General features: G+C 41.7%; 2 protein-coding genes across 16 annotated transcripts in view; both read left to right on the plus strand.

Moving 5' to 3' along the window:
- Positions 1–14,555, plus strand: part of DAPK2 (death associated protein kinase 2) — a 47,677-nt gene extending 33,122 nt beyond the window's left edge. For 2 of the 4 annotated variants that reach the window (XM_041489790.1, XM_041489793.1), the window contains 4 exons: positions 546–572; positions 4,262–4,414; positions 5,337–5,382; positions 6,265–7,931. In XM_041489790.1, coding sequence (XP_041345724.1) covers positions 546–572; positions 4,262–4,414; positions 5,337–5,382; positions 6,265–6,900 — 862 coding nt within the window. In that variant the 3' untranslated portion in view covers positions 6,901–7,931. Of the gene's footprint in view, positions 1–545; positions 573–4,261; positions 4,415–5,336; positions 5,383–6,128; positions 6,220–6,264; positions 7,932–10,187; positions 10,278–10,453; positions 10,535–11,059 lie in introns of those variants that run through there. The other 2 variants (XM_041489791.1, XM_041489792.1) reach the window with 2 other exon arrangements.
- Positions 14,556–14,816: 261 nt separating this feature from the next.
- The window catches only part of HERC1 (HECT and RLD domain containing E3 ubiquitin protein ligase family member 1), a 130,641-nt gene continuing 119,315 nt past the window's right edge, over positions 14,817–26,142 (plus strand). For 9 of the 12 annotated variants that reach the window (XM_041489759.1, XM_041489761.1, XM_041489757.1 and 6 more), the window contains exon 1: positions 14,822–15,149. The gene's annotated coding sequence lies outside the window, so the exon portion shown is untranslated. Of the gene's footprint in view, positions 15,150–26,142 lie in introns of all 12 variants that reach the window. The other 3 variants (XM_041489770.1, XM_041489769.1, XM_041489771.1) reach the window with 2 other exon arrangements.

Below are 26,142 nucleotides of genomic sequence, written 5' to 3' on the forward strand. Positions count from 1 at the left end.
TCTTTGTTCTGTCATTCTGTTTTTATATATTCTTTTAAATTAAAAGATAAACATTTAATTTCTGCAAAATTACCTTGAAAAACTGGAGTCATGGCAGTTCCAGAGTTAGCTGTTTGCCACTGTCCATGCAGAGGAGCACTCTGAGAAGGAAACGTGTTCCTGCAGATCTTGTGACAGCTTTATTTATAAGAGCCCTTCATGTAGAGTAGACCTGTGTAATTGGAAGGCAGGGAAAAGAGGTCACCCCAAATCAAACATCCTGTTTCTGCTGCTCTGTGTTTCATAGAAGTGTACTTCTATTCACTGTGGTAAGTACCCATTGAGTAGAAATACACAGAGGCTTCCGATATCCACATTACTTGATGCTATGTGTAAAATTATTTGTGCCCTCAAAACCCCGTTCTGTAAGAGATGTTAGCAGTTATCTAAAGTCACAATGGCTCTCCTGCCTCTATTGCAGCTACTATTGACTGTTGTGCGTTCTGCACATTAGGAAGAATACTGGTCATGTAGAACCCCTGCAATTAATCTCCTTTGTTTTTTAGGAGCATAGGAGTCATCACCTACATACTGTGAGTACAACAGATTCACTCCTGTAGAAACGTTCCTAAAGGTCAGTTGCACTAGCACAGAACAGTTCTTCCCTTCAGCCTTTCAGGGACCTGCACACATGCAGTGGGCAGGGGTTTGTGTAAAGGACAGGGGTTAACCCACAGCCTTTTCAATTTAAAATAAGGAGTAAAAGATGAGGGGCATTCTGAGCAGAAGGAAAACAAATGTCCCTGGTATCACTGGGCATTTCTGCATTTTATGGGATCTCATCAGTTCCAAGCCGTAGAGGATGGAAAAGCCAAGAGGATTAATAGCTCCTGGAATGACTGTGAGCTACCAGCGTGAGAGCATAGAAACAGAAAGTGTAACAATCCCATTTACAAGTTGGATTATTTCAGGTGGAAACAGTGAAGTTTTTATTTGCTTGTAAAAGCAGCAGTCAAGATTATTATGCATAGTAGGGTCACCCGTTTCAAAAAGGTGAATTTAAGCTGAAAGAGGAGCAGAGAAGTTGACCATGGAAACTGAGAATTCAGCTTAAAGGAGAAAAAAAAGTGTTTGTTAAAGCTAGTAAAGCAAAGGTTGGTTGGAGAGATCAGTATAGGCAGTAGCATAAAGGAAAACTAGATCTCAGAATACTGTTTAGATACAGATTCTCTTTAGAAGAAAAGTGTGTCAGCTGGTGGTGAATAAATAAAAGGAGGGAAGTATGATATGCTCAGGCTCTCAAAGAAATGAGTTTCTGTGGGCATCTGAGGACAAGCAGTTGAGAGTTTTAAGGTGGAGCTTGACAACTTGGGAAACTGCTTGTGTGACAATGGATGCATGCAGCAGAGGAACAGCACTCCTTGCTTTTCCTCTCATTTGACATGAGAATTGCAGGAGTGGTCAGTGATCCTTGATTCTAACTACTTCCATCGAAATCCTGTGACTCCTGGGGAGCAGGGAGTGGACACTGCTTGCTGGGAATGTCACACCCGTGGCTTTGGCTGTTCCTTGTGATTCTCAGAGGAATAACTTGCTGCCAGGCTTGAAGAAGGTGGACTCCTGTATTAGATGGATTTGCACTACACATTCCAGGCATCAGACAAGTACAGAGGCTTGAAGGGGAAGGATTGTCTTTTCAGTGTGGAAAATAAATCTTGGCCTATGCATAAGGGTTAGACCCCACAAGCTGTAAAAGAGAGGTAGGGTCAGAGGAATCAGATTCAGTGCAATGAATTCCCTTTTCTACAGTACAAAGAAAAGTTTGGGGTATTGGTTGAACCCAAGCTCAGGTAAAGGGATTTAAAATACTGTCCAGACCCTTGTTTTTTGTCAGCACTCTGATCTGCACTGACACACCTGTACTTGGCAGGACATTAAACTTTGTGAGTTTGGAAAATGGGAGTTCCTATTTGATGAGAGGAAAACTTAGGAGTTGAGGTCAAGCAGCAGGTGGGAATGTGGTCAGCGATGCACAGAGCCAGCTGCTCCTCAGGTCTTCCTGTTACACTGAGGGGTCTGTGCTGGGACAGAGTAAGGGAGCGATTCCTGTACTGCATCCAGCACAGGAGATCTGTTTTACCTGCTTGGCTACTAATGATTGTTGTGGTCATTAAGGTAGAAAAATGTCTCCATGAAAATGATCAGAAAAAAAGAGCACGCTTTTTACAGTCGGAGGGATCAGTTTGCATGATAGGGTATGGACCAGAAATTTGCATGCCTTCAACTCATATTGCCTCCTAATTTTAAAGCCTTTTGCTCAGAAGTGTTCTGAATAATTGGGGTGTGTCTATGATACCACCTACTTTAGCACACGTGGCAGCAATCAAATGGATGCCATCATCAGGTGTAGAGTTCAAAATGCATCCAAGTCCTCAATTCAGTAACTCTGCAGTGATTCAGTGAGTTGTAAGGGCAAAGCCTTTATTACTGAGTCTGCTGGTACATATTTACAGGCACTGAGTCAGGATATGACAAAAGCCAATTGCATTGGATATTAGATTTGAGAATCCTCCCATTTCATAGATTTCAAAACTGAGTCCCAAAGAGAAAAAAAAGAAAAAAATCAGAAAATAGAGGACTGTTGATTTTGGCTTCCAACAAAGGGCCAGAAGGTGGAATTACAGCCGCTTCATGGCATAATTTGGGGAAAGGGAAAAGAAGCCAAGGCCTTAGGGCAGGTTTCCAAGGTTCAGTTTTGGAGCAAAGCTCATGGTCTGTGGAGAGGTGCCTATTTGTAGCCAGCAGAAAGGGAACCGAAGTTTAAGAGGAAGTATGTAAAACCCCTTAAGAACTGAGACTGACTGTGGTTTATGGGATGAAATTTACTGCATCAATGACAACTGGAGGACCTCACTCATGCTCTCTTGCCTGTGTCAGATGTTTTGGTGGTATTATGTGATTGTAGAGGGGGGAGGAAGCAGTTTATGCTTCTCCTCCCCACTCCTTGAGTGTTTATTCTGTGGATAAAATCACAAATGGTAGCTGGGGATTGGGCTGAAAGGCTTGGGTGGTCCCATCTAACTTTCTGCTTATCTCCCAATATTCACAGTCAGCCTGGTGGTGGCAATACAGACATGGTAAAAGTCTGTTAAGAGTGGGATCATGTAAGCAAGTGGTTTAGTATTCAAAACCTCAGTTTAGTTCCTTGCTGCAGTCCTGTTTTGAGCCTGCTGCATCCTGAAACTGTTATCAAAGCTGGACATAATAGATAAGCACAATAATAGCCTAGAAGATTATAAGAAAAGGGGTGAGATCAATCTCCTTGGTATAAATGACATTTCCCATAAACCAGACTTTTACAAGTCAGCATCTCTTTGTGTTGGGGCAGAAGGAGCCTGGAGGAAAGGCAGGGAAGGAGGGGTCTGGGATAACTCTGTTCTGACACAAGTTTTATGGAGCAGAGGTGCAGAGTCATCAAAGATGAAGGCTGACAGTCACAGCTGAGAGATGGGCAAAGCAGGAGGAAACCTTTTTCTTAAGTCAAGCTCACTAAATGGCATTTTATTATGATGCTGTCTCCATTACATCCTTGCAGTTGGAGCAGGATGCCAAGAGAAAGAAATTTTGTGTTTTTCAGAAACAGTTGGATTTTATTGCAGCCAAAGCCCTTTTGCTTGTGGATTCCTTTTACTGAGCAGCATGGCCCTGCCTCTCCCGTGGAGCTGGCTCCTAGGCAAGGCCATGTGCCTGGCTTCTGATCATATGTTGTATTTTGCTTCCAGCTGAGAAAGGTCTCTTGGTTGAACCCACTGTTCAGGGAACTCATCAGCAGCTTTGCAGAGAGAAAAGAAGTAGGGGCAGAGCTTTTCCTTCCTGAAGAAAAACTACAGAAACACTACGCTATCAACTTGAAGGTTATAGAAGCTGCAGCCTGGTAGTCTTTGTGGGTTCACAGGGATAGAGACTGTCCTGAGCTGAAATTTTTTCTAGTTTGATTAGCAATGACTTAAATGAGACACTCAGGAGAGGAGAATCTCTGATGCATTTCTCTCTGTGTGCATGCATTAGTGCTCCACTAGAGACTTTCAATGCAAGTCTGGCTCAGCTAAGTGAGCCACATCTGTAGTGAGCCAAAGCTGGCCATGTTTTTTCCTACATGGCAGAGCTGCTTCAACACAAGAGGCACAGATGTCCTAAGAGTATATTCCACGGTCACAGTAATTTCATTAGGGGACTTCTGCCATTTATTTTACCAACTGATTCCTCTATTTGGCTTATGTAGGCTTAGTGGTGCATCGCCTTTCCTTGGAGAAACTAAACAAGAAACACTTGCCAACATCACAGCTGTGAATTATGATTTTGATGAAGAATTTTTCAGCAATACTAGTGACCTGGCAAAAGACTTTATTCAGAAACTACTGGTGAAAGATACACGGTAAGCAAATATTCAGAAAGACCCATTTATCTCTAAAATAATCCTGGTGAAATGTGGCTTGACAAGTGAAAAAGCTTTTCTTGCAGTGTGTATTGCCAGTCAAGAGCAAGGCAGGAGGATGCTGCTGTGACTCTAGTTAATTACTGCATCCAGAAACCCTGAGAAGAGGAACCAAATCTCCTCAGCTAAATGCCGTGTTCAGGACTGAATTCTCACCTGAGTCAAGCTGGTACAATAGGTTGTAGCTGAAGGGCTGAAAATGATGTGCACAATCTTGAGTTCAGGGTAACAACCACTCCACCATTTCAGTTTCTTATGAACTACTTCCAAGGAGGTGATACCATCCCAGAATATGCCCCCAGTGGTGCAATGCCAGAAAGATCAGTACATGTGCTGATATGGAGCTGTTCCAAGTCTCTGTATCTGTGGCAGTCACCTAGGGTTTTTGTGACAGTTATGCAGATTCCTGCAGTGCTGTAATACTGTATACCAGCTTTGGTATAATTACTGTTGATTACCTCTGGTATAATTACTGTTGATTCAGACACAGATGTATCAAAGGTGTACAGCAAGAATGTATTTTCTAAGCACATCAGGTGAACAAAACAAAGGAATGTTGTATAACTTTTATGGAAGGGTGCACAAAACTACAGGTAGATTTTGATGAAATAAGAATTAAAGTTATGTGGAGTAAGGACAGTTGCCTACTGAAGTTTGGAACAGTAACTAAACTGCACACAAGCAGTGTGCCTCAGGGAGAAACATAACCTTGACATTTGAGGGTTTTTCCTGGAATTATCCGATAAAGGCTTCATAGGAAGCCTGGGAAGAGTGTGGGTCAATGGACTTCTGCACCAAGTATTTACCATTCAAGTATTTACCATTCAAGTCTTTGGGGTTTTTTTGTGTTGTTGTTTTTTAGGAAGCGGCTTACAATTCAGGAAGCTCTGTCTCATCCATGGATAACGGTAAGACTGAATAAAGAAAAAGATCTTGTTTTTTTTTTTTTTTTTTTCCATGAGCAAAGCAGAGATCATATTCTCACTCTTACTGGTGTGTTAAATGGAAAACTGCCCCCTAAGTGATGCTGGGTGACTCAAAAAGATGTACAGGGAGGAAATTGCTTGGGTCTGACCAAATCCTTGGATTTCTGCAAATGACTTCCTTTATTATGATAACTTGCAAAAAGAGAGTAACAAAGCTCTGATGTTTTTTGCACATTACAGTATCCCATATTGGACTGGGTTTTGCATTTTTCCATTCCTCTCTGTTTGCATGGGCATATACTGTGTGTTGGCTTTCATGCTTTCTTGAATTGAGAGTTGACTGGGAACTGCTGTGTACCCTATGTTCTGGTTTGCTTACATTTGTGTGTCTGTATGTATTTTTTCATCATAAACATTGCTTGCTTATGTGGATAAGTCTCTTACTGAAAATACATTTAGCTAGTCTCAGCATGACTAATGAGGATTTTTGAAATTCAGTTTTTGCTTTGCATTGCACAAAACATTAGTTGGAGTGGTATTAAGTTTGTTGGTTTTCCTCCTACAAATATTGATAGCTTTGACACTGTTAATTGCTAAAAATTAGCATGAAAATAAATTGCAGCCATGTTGTTTGGACTTATCACATTGGAATGAAAGCACATCACTTGTCACATTCAGTTCTGGGCTTACGTGTTTGGTGTTTGTTTCTTTTAATCAAATGCATGAAGGAAAATCTTTGTGAGCAAAGAATCTCCCAGCATTGTGGAAGCCCTTTGTCCCTGCATCCATTGTGTAGAGTTTTTGAATTGCTGCAGTCTTGTAAGTGTTCAGTAATATTGGTTCCTCTGCCTGATGACTCACCAGCTGAAAGATGAAACCAAAGTCCAGGAAAACAAGAAGGTGGAGAACGCGCAGCTGAAGACGAAATGCCTGAGGGAGTACACCATAAAGTGCCACTCGAGCATGCCCCCCAACAACACCTACATCAACTTTGAGCGCTTTGCCCGCGTTGTAGAGGACATTTCCCGTGTGGAGCAGGGTTTCAGCACCTTGGCTGCATCCCACGATTCCTTGCAGGAGGACATGGATGCTCTGCTTTCCATTTATAATGAGAAAGAAGCTTGGTATAAAGAAGAGAGTGAAAGCGTGAGGCACATGCTGTCCCAGCTGAAGTATGAGTACCGTAAAATGGAGTCCCTGAAAAGGCACTTGCACGATGATAGTGAGGCTGTCGGCGCCAGTCTCGCGGGCGTGTGCGGGAAATATGCTGAGCTGCAGAGCCAATATGAATCCCTCAGACAGGAACTTTCTGAGGAAATCAAGTGGATACAGGATTTAATGAGCAGTTTTCAACTGGAAAATGAAGCCCGTGTGAACGGAAACTTTGACTCTGTTTTCAACAAAGATATTAATGAATCACTAATGGAGCTGTTAAATAGATCTTGCTGTGAAGAATTCCTTGCAGGGTTGAATCTTGATGTGACAGAATCTCATCAGTAACACTGAGATCAGGCTAAGTGTAGGGTTTGTTGCTTGTTTCAATGTACGTCAGTTTAAAAAAGTTCCAGTGCATAGATTCTACACAAAAATATGACCTAGGATTAAAGTTCTGATGTATTGCACAAGCTGCTGACCAAGGCTATAATCTCCCAGTGTCGAAGTTGTTTTGTTTTTTCCCTGTGTTCGGTGTCTGAACTTTCAGGAACAAGATCATCTCAGTGGTATGGACACATCTAACGCCAAAACCTTTGGTATTGCCTATATTTTACTCTGCACCATGTATTAAAATTTTTAAAGTTCTTAAAGATTACTGGTAATTAATAAGGAATAAAGAATAAGTCAGTCTGTACTTACTAGAAACTGGGTACCTGGAAACTAATAAAAAATCCCTTTATAGCATCTTTGGTTGGCTGAAGGAAACAGTTGGATAGCCCTGCTGCAGGCAGTTCTATACACCTTATGATACAAATATTTGCAAAGGTTAAATCTGTAAATTAAAGGAAATGGTGTAGTAATTTAGCTAGTAGTGTGGAAAGTCACTGTGAAATGGCTGTGCCAATGAAGAATGTTAGGATTAGTGTTTAGGCCAATTGTGCAGGGTAAACTCTTTTACCATCAAAGGTAAGGTGAATTTTAAACTAAAGGATTAATCGACAGCTGAGTTTCCTGTCCTGTAGCAAAGAAATCCTATTCAAAAACACCATTGGGGACTTGTAATGATGAAATGACTGTGTAATTCTGCAGTGCAAATGTCAATTTTAGACTAAGTGATAATATAGTAATCTGGTTTGTTTTCTACAGTGAAGAAGATTACAAAGCTACAACTAACATAATCTGTGGTGTGACATTTCAGACTAGTGTTCTTGCTATAAAGATTTTTTTCCTTAGATTTTAAAAAGTAAAAGAAAACCCAGCCTTGAATCATGCCCTGCTGTCTTGTATTTGAAAGAAGTAGTTTGATTATACTGTATTAATATGCACAGATGTACCAATCTCGTTTTTGAACACAATAAATAGTTATTTATGCAGGATGCAGTTGTTCCCTGATGGTTAGTGACTGAAAAAGATGCCAAGTTTCTGTGGGCATTTGCTGCATGGTGACTGTTGTGCAACTACAAGAATCAGTGAGATAATAGCTCAAGTCCAGCTAGAGTGAATCTTTACATATATATATTAGAGTATATCTTTCACTGCCCCTCCTCCCTCCTCCTTTTGCAGAGAAGTTAATGACCTAAATAAACTGAATTGTTGTTCTTTCTAACATGATTAAGAATAATGTTTCCTACTTTGAGATAAAAAGATAAAAGCATACTCTCATCTAATTTTTGCAGAGTACAGTGGACCCATTTACTGCCCTGTCCTCACAAAGAAGTGCAGAGGCTGATGCAAATTCAGAATTGTGAAAACAGTTACTCACTTGGAATATTGTTGCTTCCATCATTGTACTTGTATGGAGACTGTATGTGCTCTCTGTGGCATTGTTCTTGGCACAATATGTGAAATTTTCAAAAGCTTCTATAGTGTAGACAGCCAGGATGTGACCCCGGAAAGCTGGCGCTGATGGCTGCAGAGAATTGGGCTCTACTGTGACAAATAGTATTGAGCATTTTGCATGTGTCCATTTTTTATTGTTTCATAATGCTTCTGCAAGTTCCTTTGAGCTGGAAAACCCATTAAAAACTGTCCAGGAGAACTGGAACACAGGATTTTATTGTCAGGGGGAGAGAGTCTTAATTCCTAAAATGTAACTTAAAGCCTAGTGGGAGTTAGAATTTGCAGAAACCACTCTCAAGAAGGAGAGTCTGCCTACCCTCAGCCATGATCACATATTCTTTGTTCATATCGATTTTCTTTATGAACAAATGCACTGGCATGATGAGAAGGAGCATTAAATGAGGCCACCTTGTTCCTGAGCATGTTTGGGTGAGGGCAGTGTTGTTGTGACTCCATCCTTGAGGCTAATCACGCACTGCTTTTGACACGAGATCCTGATGATTTGAGAGAATGACAAGGTCAGTGGGTTGCAGGGTACTTAACATGAAGAGTCGGTTATTAGCAGTTGGCAATAAAGTGAGTTATTTAGAGTCAGCAATGGTTCTGTTGCTGAAAGGGCACTGGGAAATTTTTCATAATGATTGTACAGCTGACATTTAGCCAGTGACGTTTTTTCCACTTCAAATTGATTTCTGCTCGCCTGTTGCACCAAGCTGGCTGTTTGCAGCTTGAGGAAATTATATTTAATGCTTAACTGTCCCAGTTTTGTTGAATGTAAATGGTGTGTACATCTAAATGAGAAGGGGGCCCAGCTGATAGCTTGGCTCCTTGAAGTGTTGCTGAGATACCTGCAAAAATGCTAAACCTACAGCATTTTATGAATTTGTTGTCTCAAACATTTTAAATTATTTTGCTGAAAAAGATGTTTAAATCCTCACTGATGTGTTTTCCATTCTCCTTTGGTACTCTTGCTGTTTCAGGTGCATGGCTTGGCTGCATTCCAGTCCAGTTCAGTACAAATATTTCTGTGTTAGCCACCTCCTACATAGGCAGATCAGAACGGCTGGAATGGTTGTCACTCCATACTCTTTGAAGGGCTGATTCCTGGCCTTTCTCTTTTCACTCATGTCTGATCTGGTTTTGAACAATTTCTTTCTTGCAATCTATCAGATTTGGTTTTAAGGTTCATGCAAATGTTTAAGTACTTTTGGAAGTGAAATGTGCTTCATTTTCAGAAGGACTGTGTCAGGATTTGTGGAACAAATGTTCCAGGTTGACCTCCAAAGTGCTAGGCACATGTCTGATTCCGATCTATATTCTTCTTTATTCCTATTTTTCAATCGTCAGATATTGCAATTATTTTATTACCTGGGTGTCAATGCCTTGTGCTCTCATACTCTGGCTATGGTTAAAGGACAAAGCTGAAGTTTTTTGGGATAGCATGTATCCTTATCACTAATACTACATGACAGCTACCTTTGTTCCATTTTATTAGAGTGATGTCATCCAGAGAAAAGGGAGATGGGGCAGGTGTGCACGAGAAGCATCTTAGCAACTTTATAAAGTGAAAGCATAGCCTTAGCACCCACTAGTTTTAGGATTTAATTTGCGATCAAAAGGGTCCTGTCTAGGCCCAGAGTGGGCTAGATTTAATTCTTTTTCTTCTGCTCGTACCTGTATGAATCTGTAGCTTCCCCAGCTTTCTTTCAGCCAGCTCCAGTGCACATGAGGTATCTTGCATATTTTTTGCACCAAAGGGAGCCGAAGAATAAAATTGCTCTTTTATCTTCCAGCCCACGGACAAGCAACAGGCTTTGGTTCGGAAATCATCTGTTGTTAACATGGCAAACTTCAAAAGGCAATATGCTAGAAGGCGATGGAAGGTATGACAGCGAGCCTTTAGTGCTTCTCACATGTGGCTTCCCAAGCCTGATGGGATCAGAGGGCAAGATAGAGCTTGAATGTAAAATTGTAATAGGCAGTAAACGAATGAAATGCGTTTGGATATGTCTGCACTGGGTATGTGTGATCAAATTGGTTTTCCTCCCTCTCTGCACAGCTTTCGTACCGCATTGTTTCACTGTGCAACCACTTAAAGCGCTCGCTGGTGAAGAAGGTGCTGACACAAGATGAGAATTCGGTAGGTGCACTCCTCACACAGGAAGAAGAGAAGAACTGGTCTTACTGTGCAGTCATTTTTGCTGTCCTTACATGGATGCACAGCCCAACAGGACAGCAGTGGCTTGGAGTGGGAAACCAGAGGGGACCATGGCATCATTTGTGTCTTTAATGCTGCTGTATGTTCTGTTACTGTGACAAGAATCTTGTGCAGGGAGAGCCAGTCACTTGATAGACCTTCTAGGGGCTAAGCACATTATTGTGTAAAGGAGCAGCAAGGAGCCTGCAGATGAAGTCTGGATCACAGGCGGTGACCATGGGGTGTGACTGACATCTGAGCAGTTGCAGGAGAGCTCACTGCTCTTGTGCTCACATCTGTGATGGAGGGTGGGGGACCCTGGCACTGCCTGTGACCTTCTGAAGTGAAACTTTAAGGGCTCTATTAGCTCTGTTCTTCTCAGTAGATGATAATGATAATATTGGAACAGCATGTTTAAGAGCATGGTATCTCATTTACGTGAGAGACTTTGTGGCCTTTCTATTTCAGAGAAACTGTGAAAGTGACAGTGAGGATCTTTCACAAAGAAAAGCCCCTCTTCAGCGGAGAAGCAGCATATCATAATGGGATGAGAATTCCATGGGCAGGAGACAGGAAACTTTCATCCTTGCTGAAGGCAGCAGACTTGGACTTCTTGTCTGAGTCCTTGGTATGATGCTTCTTGCTTCTCAAACTACCCCAACAATTGGATGATGGTCTTAAATGCCTACTAAGCATTTTACAAAACTGGGAATCGAGAGTCCCAGGGAAATGCTACAGCACAAGCACCAGTTGGAGTGCTTTTATATGTTGAGTGTTTCAGTGATACTTCAGTGATACTGATGTCAACTGCACTCAGGGTGTAGGGTTTCTACTGACAATCTTTACTGCAGAGTAATTCACGTTCTGCACAGTGGTTAAGACTGTGGGCATTATTATTTCAGTCAGGAAATTGCTAGTGAATCATAAGGATTTTCTTTAAATTCAATTTTTATAATTGTTAATAGCATAAATATTTGATGGCAGGTATCTGACAGGTTTTGTTAGCTGTGTGCAGTACTCTGTTATTGCTGCCACTGAAGAGAAGATTACAATGTCATTACATATCATAACCTTGATTTTGTGAACCTGGGAGTAAATAGATGTGAAATGCAACAAGAACTGTGCTCTGGCCATGTTCTCTGCCTGAGGATTAGCACAACTCTCATTGTGAGAGTTGCAACTGACTGTGGCACTGAGGTAGGCCAAGGCAATTTTTGGATGAAAAAGAGAAAAAAATTCTGTAGTGATTTACATGCACCCAAATACAACATTTTCACAGAATGATGACAGGATGCCTCACCAAAAAAAGGGCATTTATAAACCTAAAGCATGTGAAGAAATAGTCGTTATTAGACTTTGTTATTGTTGTCAATATTATTTATTTTCAGCAAATTGGAGACTCTTTAACACCTATTTGTATAGGTGCTGTTTACATGTAACCCAGACTGCAGACATCTGTATTTTATTCAGGGAGTTGTATCCAAAACTGAGGAAATAAGCACTTTGATATTGATGTAATATCTTTGCACAGTGAAGTTGCATCATTTAAAATATATTAGTTTCTAAACCAGTATTGTTCAATTGGTACCAAAAATGTGCATAGACTAGGGTATTTTTTCATAGAATGTATTTGCTGTTAGAAGTTCCTATTTATTTTGCCATTTAATGAATTAAAAATCAGAAAGCAAGTCTATTAGAAACAACTATAGATGGATGAGGAAACTGATTTTGTTTGGCTTTACACTTGTCGCCTCTAGGCCGAGGTTTTAGAGCAGAAGGTGTTGAAAACTAGTGTCAGGTTAATTTTGATGGCTTCCAGTTTCTAAGAAAGAAATAAAAATATGCTCCTTATATTTGTAACTTTGTATCCTTGCTTAGTTGGAGACTAAAATGCAGTTGTTAAGAAATTACTTCTGTGAAAGGAAGGAAATGTATGAGGAGCTTTGGAAGAGAGAGGCAGAACGTAGGATTTGGTGGAAGAAACATAAAATTAAGGAGGGGGTGGGAGGAAAAAAGCAGTGGAGAGGAGTGAGTATGAGAGAGATGTGGAGCTGATCCTGGACTGGGAAGGTTGGAGGAAAGGAAAGAGAATGTGGATATATGAATTGTGGAAGCTGGAGAGTGAATGTTTCTGGAAATATGGCACTGCATTTTTATACTACTTATTTAATTTCTTTTTATTTTATATCTTGTGCTGCCATAGCCTGTGTCAAGGGATGAGGTGCAGGGCATGGGCTTCTCTTCATATTCAATTCAAAGGTATATTTCTGAATTTTCTGTGCAATTCTTGAGACAGAATCCTCAAAAAGTGCCACAGTAATGTATGTATTAAGAGGGAGTGGTAACAGGGAAACCTGAAGTTTCAGTGTATCCTAATTTCAGCTGGAATAGAGTTAATTTTCTCCTTAGTAGTGGTACAGTGCTGTGTTTTCAGATTCAGTATGAGAATAATGTTGATGATAATATGCTGATGTTTTACTTGTTGCTAAGTAGTGGTTAGCATAAGTCTGGACTTTTCAGTTTCCCATGCTCTGCTGGTGAGGACATGCACAAAAAGCTGGGAGGGACCTTAGCCAGGGACAGCTGACCCAAAATGGTCAAAGGGATATTCCAGCCATGTCATGCTCTGTGTGTAAACTGGGTTGAGTTGGCTGGGAGCCACAGGTCACTGCTCAGGGATGGGCTGGGCATTGGTCTGTGGGTGGTGAGCAGTTGTGTTGTGCATCACTTGTCTTTCCTGGGGTTTATTCCTCTATTTTCCTTTCCATTATTATTAATTATTATTATTATTATTATATTTTTCTTTAGTCCAATTACAAAACTGTTCTTATCTCAGAGTAACCCTAGAGCATTGCTTTCCAATTCTCCTCCCCACCAGGGCCAAGGAAGGGTGAGCGAGGGACTTAGTGGGGTCTAGTTGCCAACAGAGGTTAAACCATGGCAGTGTCTGGAGGGAATCTTTCATAAACAGAATACTAAAAATATATATCTGGAGAAAAAGCCACCCAGCTTACCTACCAAATTTTGCTTCCTGCTTTACCAAGGATGTGGAAAACCAAACAGACTCCAAGTCAGTGGTATTTTTCTGAATTTCTGGACTTTAAAAACACCTTTGGTTTCCAAATTTGAGATTGCGGGATGTGTATGTAAATTACACTTCTGAAAATTAAGCCCTGGTTAAAATAGGTGTTAGGTTGTTGGATCAGGATTGTGCTGTCATGGAGATGGGGTTATTCTCATGTAAAATCCTAGCAACTGTTGAGAAAGATGGGACTCAGCAGAAAGGCAGACAGAGTGCAAGGCTGTGTGAAGATGTGGCTTATTAATTTTACCTTTATAAAGATGTGAGGTGGTGTTTTAACAAAGACATTACAGACAGCTGACTGTTCAGTCATCTTTGTGCCCAGGTGAGCTAAGCCAGGCCTTTCTCTCTGGCACTCCGTCACTGCACATGGTTCCCAAGCAACTTCACTGCACAGAAACCACAGCACGCCACATTCGTGTTTGTACAAACTCTCCCCTGACTGCTCCAGGCAGGAGCATGCTGTGAGTGTAGAATCTCGTGCTCAGGACTGGTGTTGGTGATGCATTAGGAAGGTTTACGGTGTTTTCCTGGCTGTGCTGTTCTCTGTGTTCATCGCCCTGTGTTCCATGAGGTGAAGCCCAGCCGGCTCAGGGAGGCACGGTGTGATTGTGCTGCTTCCAGCACTGCCAGGACACCTGCTCCGTGCAGGGCTTGATCTGATATTCACCACCAGTGGCTTTTGAACAGCAACCTACACGTTCCTTTCAGTAAAGGGCCAAAAATACAAAATTTAAAAAAAAAAAAAAAAAAAAAAAAAAAAGAAGGAAAGGGAACATTAAAAGAATCTGCTTTGCTGGGAGATAAAAATCTATTTTATTCTGTTTTGCATTAGGGAACCTGGAGAGAAATGAAATGATAGTCTTGGAAGAAAAAGAAAAAGCACAGTAAAAAAAACCACAAAAGCCCATGAGCATTTTTATTAAATTATGGCTATTTGGCTAGTTTTACTCGTATTTTAGTTGTGATGTTTTTGAATATACATATATTTTTATTAGGAGAAACATTGATTTTTTTTTTTTTTTTTTTTTTTTTTTTTTTTTTTTTGGTGCCTGGAAATAGTACAGACTGTCAAAAATAGCACAGATATTTGTTATTTGCTAATAAAATGTTGGAAAGCTGGACGGGTGTGTGTCTGTGTTTCCCCCAGCCCGAGCCCGGGGCCTGAGGCGAGGCCACTCGGCCGCAGCTGCGGAACCCCCGAGGGCGGGCAGCGGCGGCGCCTCAGGGCAGCGGGAGGGAGCGGGCCGGGGCTGGCGGCCCGGGGCCGGGTGTGTGCCCTCCGAGCCCCGCAGCCACGGCCCGCTGGGGGTGAGTGGGGCGCAGGTGGCGGGAGGGCCGCTTTGGGGCTGCGGAGCCGTGGCGCCGGCTCGCCTTTTGGTCCGAGAGGGGTTGATGGGCCCGACAGACCGTGCTTGCCCCTCAGGAGCGAGGTCTCCACAGTTCGAAGCGGTGTCCCGCACCCTCAGCAGCGAGGTAAGCCCAGCCACTGCCGACCCCAGCAGCTCTGCTGTTGGTGCACTCACCTCTGGTCTGTGCTGTCTCACTTTCGCTTGCTCCTTTCTTTTAATAAGAGGTATTGTTCCTATCTATATTTGTATTTAAATCAAGGAATTTGGATGTGCAGGGAATATATTTAACAATGTTCAGCTGAGAATCAAAAAACCCGGAGGCATTTCTTTTCCCTCTCTCATTTCTATATGATCACTGTAACTGGCTGACATTCTGTATTGCTCACGTCTGCTCTGTCTTCACATAAACTTCAAACTTTAACAACTTTAGTGCTCAGATGGTAGGTAATACATAATTTTCAGCATGTAAATTTCAGTGAGAGGAGTTAAAGAGGGTCAGGTGCACTTTGTTACTGGGCAGGGCTGGCAGGGAACCATTACCTATAAGTGATCATGAGCCTGATGAAGTGATATTACAGCAAACTATATCCAGCTGGGGCACAAAGGGTCGGAGGCTTGTGGGGGATGGCCAGACCTGTACCCCTGCTGGAGTGACCAGATGTGTTACTGAGGCTCAGGGGTGTAAGTTTGGTCCTGAAGCAGAGCTCTTGATGAGTTGAGAACATGAAGGTTTCACATGGACAAGAAGTTATGGTCCTTGTCAGGGTAACTTTGCTGAGGGAAGGGTGGATTAAGGAGAAGCCTTGGGAAACCCTGATGCAGTGGAGAATGGGCTTTGGCTGTCTGAGAAGAGGGAATGGCTGACCTGGCTGTGGGTCTGGGGCTGGTGTGTGCACAGGGATCTGTGGCCATGCCCTGTACACAGTGTACCCCGTATCAGAAGCATGGGTGATCCAGAAGCCTAAGCGTGGATCTGGGTTCTGCCTGCAGCTCCTTGTGCCAGAGCCTGCTCAAGAGTCTCCTCACAGCGTCATTGCTGGTGTAGTTCGCTGTTATTTTTGAGGGGTAGGTGCAGAGACTATCACAGAGCATTAGCTTTTTATAGCATTTTGCTACAACTTGTGGCCATCCATCTCAGAGGTGTGACATTTTCCTGTTCTACTTGGAACTGTGCTCAGTCACAGCCTTTTTAGGGTGGGATGTATCCGCTCAACAGAAAACCTAAGAAAAATGGTGTCACATCAGTATTTCCTGAAATGTTTTTCCCAAGGATGAACCTTGTGAGCTACATACAATGCTTTGTTAAATATAATTGTTTGAAGTATCTTGTGTGCATGTGAATTGTCTTAATATAACAAATATTTGGTAAAAAAGAAGCTCTTGGGTAATTCAGTTATCTTTTAAGTCTTTTTATTCTATATACATAAAATATGCTGTAATGTGTTGGTATTAAATTTGAATTTAATTAGATTTACTGTTTTGAAGTGTGGAAAAGCCTTTCTAATTTTTAGCTTAGAGCCTCTCATTCACCTAGCAAAGGACAGGAAATGCTTTTGGTTTAGTCCTAGCCATGTAATTCAAGAGAAAACAACATAGGGATGGAGTTTTGGTCTTGGTGCTGAGCCTTTAATCTTGTCTTAGTTCATGCTGGGCCTTTAAAACCTGTAGCATATAAAGTTAAATCCTCAGAAGTTGCAACAAGCAAAGTCTGATTTTGAAATGTGAATGACTCAAAGCTCATGATGATGAAAAGTTGGGAATAGGTAATGCTGCTCTGTCATCTAGAGTGCTCTGTTTCCCTGCATCTGCACCTGGATCAAGGCAGGAAGAATGGCTTTTCTGAGTCTGGCGCAGGAGCCAATTGCCAATTGTAACTTAAATAAAGTTGTGAGCCAGTACTTAAATATGCAGTGTCCCCTGCACAGTGTGTGTCTATGCCTGGATTTGTACTCCTATGAGCAAATAAACAAATTAGAGATTCCAAATCCTTTCCTGAAGTTTGGTTGTTCTGCCAGGAAGAAATTCTGCCGGCCTCTGTAGGACGTCTGGAATGACATAAAGCAGGCGGCTGTGTAGTTGCAGTAGATTCAAAGCCAGTTGGTGGGGGCAGATCAATTACCAAACAGGGTGTGTCATGCCAGGGGTCAGGAGTTGACAGACCTGTGGCTAACTGGTTAACAGACTTGTGACTTGTGGCCCAAGGTTGTGCTGTTACGCAAATACTGACCTACATTTAGAGTTTTTGGGGTTTTTTGGTCCTAAGGACTGAATTCATAGAACTATTCCATTTGACATGCATAACGTTGGAAAAAGTATAATGTACAGGAGAATATATGATCTCGAAAAGTTATTAATGCAGAGTCTATACTGAGACTGTAGTGCAATTGTAAATGGAACCATGGTTATGAAATGACTGATCAGTTAGCAGAACAAACTGTACAAAATTATTTAGATCTCTAGTTTTGGGCTTTCTAGAGCAATTAAGACAATTTATGATTTTCTTGAGGAGTGTTTTCTGGTGTTGCTGATGGAGAGGTAAAAATAGTCATGTATGTGAAGCTGCAAGGACCTCAGTTTTTGCTGCAGTATAGAATTTTTAAGACTGCTGTTGGGGGAACCTGGGTAGTGCTGCTTTCAGGAGGGACAGCTATATTTTCTGCACACAGAGATGTCTCAGTTGCACACAGTGAAGTTGAACCACTTCTGTCCTTCAGAAGCCTCTGCTCTCTGGAGCAAAAGCCACTTGTTTCCTTCCTGTAGTTTCTTTTCGTAGTTAACTGTAGCAGCTCCATTCCAGAAGTGATTTCCTGGGTCTCAATGCTCAGAGCCAGTGGGTGTCGTCCCCTTGTTTTGCTTTGAAAGCTGAGGCCATTTAGTCACATACAATGGTGTGTGCTTAAGGCATTTGAGCTAAAATACGGAAATGGTCCTTGTGTGTCTTGTGGCTACCAGAGGTCTCACCCCTTCTTAGCTGAGAGCCATCGACACCAGGGTAGTGACAAATGCTCACTCCCTGTGTGCTGAGCAACCTCCCTCGCAGAGAGGGAGCGAGAGAGAAGCTGCAGCACCTCTGGCAGCTGTGGTGAAGGACTTGGCCTTCTGCACAGGAGGAGCTTGGTGCCTGGTTCCTCGTGACAGTTCAGGGCTGCCTCCAGAGGTAGACACTCTTCCACGGTCCATTACAGCACTGAAGGAAAGAAGCCTTGAAAGAGGAGTTAGGTTTCGGGTATGCATTTTTTATTCTGTGAGTTATCTAGGGCCCATTAGTAACTATGGAAGTGTTTTTGTATTATGTGTAGAATGATTTGTGGGCTCTGATGAGGATTTGAAAAGCTCTTGAAAAGCTTTTTAAATTTTTTTTTTAGTGGTGGGGAAAAGCACCTGCAGATGTTTATTTTTAACCTGGTGTAGTAGGTCCCTGCCCTTCAGTGTCTTTTTTGTAGGGATTGAATGCACTTCAGAGGATAGGCAGTTTGTTGGATATGCTGATTAATAATTGTAGAGTCGCACCAAGGGTTTTGAACATTGGCACATATCAAAGTTGCTGTTTTTAGTGGAAGAGTTCTTAGAGCCTGCCAAACATGGGTGGAGTGCACCTGAGGTGGCACAGACTGCATACCATAGTACAGACTAAGCGCTTGAGATAGCCTTATCAGTGAGATCCATATGTTCATAAGGAAAGTCTGCCAGCTTTCGCTTTTCATAAAATACTGTGGAAAAAAATGATGCAGTTTTCATGAAAATGAAAAGTTTGCTTTTTGCATCGTAAGGGCTGAGGAGGCAGAAAACGTTAAGTTCAAAGCGTATATTCTACCTTGGAAAGTATGGTTTGGGGCAGATGTGACACGGGAGGGGGGGTTTCAATCACTTGAGAAACAGCAGTGATCTTCAGTAACAGTATGTGGAAGGGAAAGACCTCTGAACAAAATCTCTAGAGAGCAGAAAGAAAATAAATGTGCTAGTACACCTTTCTAAATTGTCAAACGAGGGAGTATGTTTGCAGGAGTTTGTGGGTTCCTTTCTTACTGTCTTTTGATGCAGATTTCTTGCCTCGTTCTCCTCACCCCAAACTGTACTTCCACTCAGATTTTTTTTATTTCAAGGAGCACTGACTGTTTATTTCTTTTAAAAGTCACTGGAAGAATTCCAGATGTTCATTCTGTTTGTTTTGATAATCAACAGGCTATGGACTGTTAGAAATGGAACTGAGAAATTTTTTTTTCCCCATTGATGATGAACATTTATTCTGTTTAATGGCTTTGGCTCCACTGAGTAAAGTAAAACTTAATGGAGTTTTCATATGGGGTTTCATTTTTGGTAAGTTCAGTTACATGATAAGTAACAGTTACATGGGCCAAAAAGTCCTGTGGGGAAATAGAGGCTTTTTCACCACCGGATGTCATACCAAGTCTATGTGTCTTTAGAACTATCTGTGCAAGTAATTTATGAATAGTTTTAAAGGTAGACCAAGCAGGGTTTCACACCACTGAAACTATCTGCTGCTGGAAAACTCTTATTAACAGAAGAGGGCAATAAAAATTTATTCTGTCAACTTAAACCAAAATAAAAGCACAACAATACCTGAATGTGACAAAAACGGCAATGCTGCCTGCAAGTCTGAGACGTTACTTCCAATGCCTTTTGGGACAGGGTCTTCATGACAAAACCTGCAATAGCATTTTGTGTGCCTCATCTTCAAGCAATTTCTGTAATTGAAATGAATTAAAATACTTACTGCCTGCTGTGATCTGAAGCGTCTGTCTCTCCCTTTGTTGCTGTTGTTACTGCTCATATAAAAGGGGTGCCTGATCTTTAGTAAACTGCATAATCTGCAGGAACTTTGAAAGATTCTGACAGAACTGTGTTATTTTGGGAGACACAGATCAGCAGTCAAGGAGGTGAATTTCAGCAAGGAAGAGGACTGACCTGTCCCTATTAGTGTTTTTGTGAGCGTTAGAGCTTCTTAGAAAACCTGCTGAAAAATCAGAGGGCCAAATTCTGGGGATTGCTGGTAGCTGTTCAGGAGCTGCTCTGTGTATCTGCGGTAAGTGATCCATTGCACATAGCTGAAGTGGCCTGATGCTTTTTGTTTGAGTGGTGATTATTGGGGAGACACCTTCTATTCTAACAGATACCCTATATACAGTACGGTTAAGGGGGAGGCTGCTGACAAGGTACTTCTTACCTGCAAGGTGTTATTTATCTGCAGGTGGTAGATAAATACTGTTCTGAGGCTGTGGTGGATGTAACATTTCCTTCTCCTTCTGTTGTCACTTGCACAAAATGTAGCTTGGAAGCAACACCCTGAGTGATAAAACTCTTACCACTCCAAATGGTGCTGATGGGAATGTGGGATTCCCAGTCCCACCAGGTAACAGGGCTGACGAAGGGAATCCGTTGGGCTCCAGAAGGGTGACTAAAGGCCTAAAGGAGACTTCTCAAGCAGTCCCCACGTGGTTTGGCCTATGTTCCTGACTCTGCACCCAGAGAACTTTTCATTTGTGAAAAGAATTAGATTCTTTTCCACTCCCTAGTGGAAGAATCAGTGAAAGTTCCCCTTCTAAAACTGCAGCAAACAAGTTTTCCTCCAGAAAAAGTTGTGTTTTGTGGGACCAAAAGGCACCTTTCAAAACAGGTATGCTAGTATCTTTGTTCATGTCTCCTACTCGAGCATCAAATGAGCTCAGTGGGGGTTTCCTGGCCAGTTGACAGAATGTGTGCCCTTAAATGACTAAATCAGTCTGATTCCATTTCTCTCCACTGCTTGTGAGCAGCACAGACGGTTCTGATTCAAGTAAATGCACCTCGCATGGCAATGCTTGCTGTGCTATGCATTACACCTGTGCCAGGACCTGAGAGTGGGTTCTGAAAGATGTTTTGGGTATTGAATCTCTGCACCTGAATTTAAGGCTGATAAAGCAGTTGACAAAATAAAAAAAAAAAAAAAATCAAAATTGGGAGTTCAATTAAACCATTATATAGTAAGTATTATTAAGAGGTAGCTGAAATGTTATTTCTCTTGGCTTTGGTTAGGACCAGTGTCTATCTCAGTCTGCTTTGAAACTAATTAAATTTAAACCTGCAAGGTACTGTGCAGTAATTAAGAAAAATAATTCATAAAATCAAGAAAAATCTGCTTGGGAACCAAAATGTGTGACTTGCTTAGTTTAAGGCAAAAAAAATCTACAGCTATCTGTCAGAATATATTTCTTCTTCTCAGAAGAAACTAGGGAAATTGAGCAAAATGAACTTTCAGCATTGTCATGGGAGTCTAAGAATCAGTTGAAATGGTAGTTTTCTGTATTGAATCAACACTAGTGGTCATTTGTTATCAAGTTAAGACATTTTATTTGGTAGCAAAGGAAAGCTAAGAATGTTTAAATGCTCCTTCACACAGGTTTCCCCTTACCCCACTCTGCCTCTTACGCTTTTTTGTACTTGTAGCAGCTCTGCTTAACAACTCCCTAGAGAAACAGGGAACAACAGATGACACGGAAGTTTTGTTAAAAAAAAAAAAAAAAAAAAGAAAAAATCTGAAACCACCAAATTAAAAAAAAAAAATTGCAAAGTTATAAAATCTTATGTGCTGTTCAAAACAATTTTAATGCAGCTGCTTTTAATCAAGCTTTCATAATGTTTATCTACAGTAAACTTTTCCTATACTTAATGGCCATGTACAGCTATTGCCAGCCAAAAGAAAGGTCATGTTAATGTCCTAGTATCATTCTAATTGCATGAAGTAAAGATTTTCTCTCCTGACCAATTTTTCTTTCTAATGGCTACTGCAGCTTTCTTATGCTCTGTTGAAATAGCATGTTAGTGAAACTGTTCTCAGGCAGTACAGTTCATACCAGACTTGTGGTTTTCACCCCAGCACATGTTAAGTCTTAAGTACTTTGGAAGTGACACATTGTTTACTTTTGAATTTTGTTCAGTAAAAATGTAAATAGGACAGTGATTTTGAGGGCAGTGACTTCAGAGAAAATTATGTGTTAGCCAAGATCTCTTCTGATCCAAATGCTAAAGATCAGCAGAATTGAGATATATTGTAATAAAAATATATGTGGTCTTCAAATGACGTAGCTAATTAACACATAAAAGAAACTAGCAAATTTGTTACAGTGTTCTATTTAAAATCCCTTACCGTGTTTGTACATGGTGTCTGAGCACTGTTTAGTCATGGGCAGCTTTCAGAATGGTGTGAAGTATCTTCTAAGGCTTAGCAAGACACCGATTAACTTGACTTGTTTTGTCACGTGGGTTCTTGCTCACAAAAGTCGAGCATGTTTATGAAAATACTAGATTCATGCTTTTTTTTAAATATAGGGTTAAAACCTTCTTAACTTCTTACTGAACTGTAACTTAAAGGGAGTTAAGCATCTGGTCACTTCACAGTTAAGATACAGAAATGATGACTCACTACTGTGAGAAATTGCTGGGCATTTGCTAGGTGGTATTTTTTTGTTCTCTCTTCCAGTATCCCAAAATATGGAGTGACATTGTGTTTGGAGGTGCCCCATGGTTGGCACTGTGTCAAGCTGCAGTGCAGATGCCCTGTAGCTGTTGAGCAGGGATGCTTGCTGGCTGTGGCAGGCTGGCCCATTTCCCATGGCACTAATTGCTTCTGGCATGCATGAGCTGTGCCCCGCTGCTCCGCTGGGATCCAATGGCTGTCCTTTGTTTCCTGTCCTGTATTGTCCTATGTCCTTCTCCCATGTCATGTTCCTATGTCAAACTATTGTGCAGCACAGCCTGATTTCTCATGCTGTAAAAACCATTACTTTCAGATAGAGGAGAACATCTAGAATTGAATTAAAAGTCTGACCCTGAGCTCTCTGAAGGACAGGGTTACACATGTCTACCAAATGCTCTTCTGAAGGAGCTTTGACCTATGCTGCACTCTCTCTCTATTTAGATCTAAGCATTCCTGTCTTTGCAAAACCTGAAAATCCTTCTCAATGGCCTGCTTCAAAGGAAGAGCCCATGTCTGTGCTATTTTCATTGCTGTAGGCTTTGTATTTGTCCTGCCTCAGTTTAGGCATGGCTGTGGATCCTGGGGCATGTTAGAGCAGCCTGGAATGGAACGAACTTTGGTTTGAAAATTCAAATGTCCCACATCAGTGTGTGGAAAGATGGACAGGCAGATACCTGCCCTCCCTGTTATTTCACTATTGTTTTGCCTAATTGTCTTCCTGCTCCATGTGCTTGACAGCCTAATCTCTTCTCCAGTGCCCAGCTCTGGTACAGTTTCATCCCCATAATTCCGTGGTAGGGCATGGGATCATAAGATAAACCCTAAGGGCTGGGTGTGTAGGCGTCCTGGCAGAGGGGTTCTGTAGAGCATCACTACAGGTCCTCACAGGGTTTCTGCCCAAGAGTTACCAGTAATGGATAACCAGCAAGCAGAGTAGTCTGGATAGATGGGTATTGTGTCAGGGAGCTTCCTTTTTGCCCAGGCCACCAGGACTACACTTGTGCTTTTGGAAAGGCCTGGTGTAAGTGATCACTCTCTCTTTCACTAATCGTACCAGTGTATTTATAAAAGTTTTCCACTTAATACTTTGTCCTTTGAAATCTGGAGGCAAGACCCAGCAATGTTTCTTCAGGCTACCTTCTCTTTCAAATCCTGAGCAGGGGTTTCCTCTCAGCATTCTCAATCTATATGTCCCAAATTACTTTCCTGCAAACTGCTGCTGCTGTGAATGGTACTTCTGCGTTTCCTTCCCGTAGTGTTGATTCCTTGTTTTCACAGTAGCGTTTCAGCTTTTAATTCAAGGAAGACACCCTTACATGAAATGTGCAATGTAATAGAAAGTGTTGTCCATGTTGCTTCAACTGCCTTGCTGCTTTTGGTTTAGCTGGGTCATGACTGTTGCATTGCTTCTAAACTGTGGCCAAAGTAAATGACTGGGGTTTTTTTGTTTTGTCTTCAGTTGTGAACTTTAAAATTCGTTCTTCCAGCAGCACATGAACAATAATATTAATTTGTATTGTTTTATTTAACTGCTGCATTGAAGGGATGACATTGGTTTTGGTTTTAATTCCTTAAGATGCCTGTTACATGGAAGAAGAGCTAAGGACATTTCTTGGCCTGGCATTTCCAGGTATTAAAATAGTTTGTTCTCTGTTGTGTATGGTTATACATCTGACAGAAAGCTTGTGAATGATGGTGGACCAGTTAGAATCCCATCATTGAAAATACTGCAGACAAAATAAAATACCAAACTGTCCCACTCCTATGCCTCCCCCAACTTCTGTTATACTCAGCTGATGCTGGAGCTTTTCCTCTGCCCGAGGAAGTGCATGAGCACTGACGTGGGACACACTGCCTTTCCAAGCACCAGATCACAGTGTTCCACTGGAGTTCCTCCATGCCAGACTAAAGGACACATGTGCCCCCGGCAGCGCGAGTTAGCGGCTGCTGTACTGGTCGTGTTGCATGAACCGAGCAGAGGCCAACTAGAATAAAGTGTGTTTGCAGACTGCCTGGCCTTGCAGTGTAGGGGGCTGGCTCACATGTTGATGAGAGAGAGAGAGACAAATTGGGAAATGTTCTTAGAAAGGGGAGAAAGGGTAGTGAATGAGGGCAACAGGGGAATGACACTGAGGAGGAGCTGGGAGAGGTGGGAAAGGGTCACTGTATTGGACAGTGTGGGCAGCAAACATTAGGGGAGGTGTAGGAGATGGCAGTGGGTGTGGGCCAACCCACTGTCCTTAGGCATTGTCCATGTACCATGTCCTTCCAATACAATAGGAGTTTTGATTCTGTGACACCCCACAACAGAAAAGCAACAGAAAAGAGATGCCTATTTTCGTTCCCATGTCACCGTGCTGAAATTATCCATTCTAGCACCTATCTTATCAGTGGGTTTAATTCCATAGCATGGACTTCGTTCTTAGCACCAATACTCAGCACTGGATAACCTCACTGATGCGAGAGCAAGACCAAAAAGGATCCCAAAGCCTCTCCTTGCTCAAAGGCTGGCACAGCAGGTATCTAATTGTACATTGATATGGCAAACTCTATATGTGAAAGCAGAGAGTAGGAACTTGGTGAGTGCTTCCACTGGAAGCAGAAAACTGACATAAAGAATTTCTAAGCTAACTCAAAAAATAAAGTTCAGATAGCGATAACTTACATCCCATCCTAAATATGCAAATTACTCAGAGGATGTATTGATGGGCTGTTCTTTAGGACACCAACTTAAACAGGATGCTTTTGCAGCCCTTTTTGTGCAAAGGGTAGAGCTTTTTATTCATCTAGCCAAGCATTTCTATATAATGGAACTGCTTTCCATTTCAGAGCAAAACTTGGGGTTATTTTGTGTTTTTCTGTTAGGGGAATTCCAGGCTTTTTTTTTTTAATAAACAAAAAGAGAAAACTACTAAGTTGTGTTGGGTAGTAGTTTGGTTTCACTCTTGAGAAGAGGAGTGAAAGGTTTTAAATGTTATTTTCCATGTGATTATGTAATTAAATTGATTTAACACTGTCTGTGTAGAGCTTGATATAGTCCATTTGGAGAAAATTCAAAAGTAGGTGTAGGATGGGGTTTTAAAGTAATTGTCTGTTGTGCATTTGCCTTGATATTTTCTTACTTCCTCCTTTTTTTAAATTTTTTTTTAAATATTTTTATTTTATTTTAATCAGTTTTATTGGCTCTTACCTGTTTTCATAATTCTCATTGTGGAATTGCCTGAAGTGTTTATTAGTGTTTCATGATATAAATGTTTTAACTCATCTCTTTTCTGGGCGATTTAGGGCTGAATTAGCTATGTCAAAGAGGAAATGTCTGTTGGATGCTCTGTGATTCTGTCTGTCAAGTCCAGGACTTCACGGCGCATACAAATCCAGAATACATGTGGAAGGAGCTCTGGGCTTTTGGGTTAAACCCTGCTATTGGAGAAGTTGCTCCTTCTGACTAGGCTTAGTTTTGACCTCTCTGAAATGATGATAGCACTCCGAGTGAAAGATTTTTTTCCAGTATTCATTTGGAAAGTGACCTTTACACTTCCGAGTCTCCCTTGCCCAGCAGCAGCCAGGTGTTGTGGTGAAAGCAGCCCAAGGAGCTGTGTGGGACAGGAAAAAGCAGTTTGGAACTTTACCAGTCCCTTCTACA

The sequence above is a fragment of the Pyrgilauda ruficollis genome, unplaced genomic scaffold (genome assembly GCF_017590135.1).
Source record: "Pyrgilauda ruficollis isolate IOZ18807 unplaced genomic scaffold, ASM1759013v1 scaffold96, whole genome shotgun sequence".
Taxonomy (NCBI): Eukaryota; Metazoa; Chordata; class Aves; order Passeriformes; family Passeridae; genus Pyrgilauda; species Pyrgilauda ruficollis.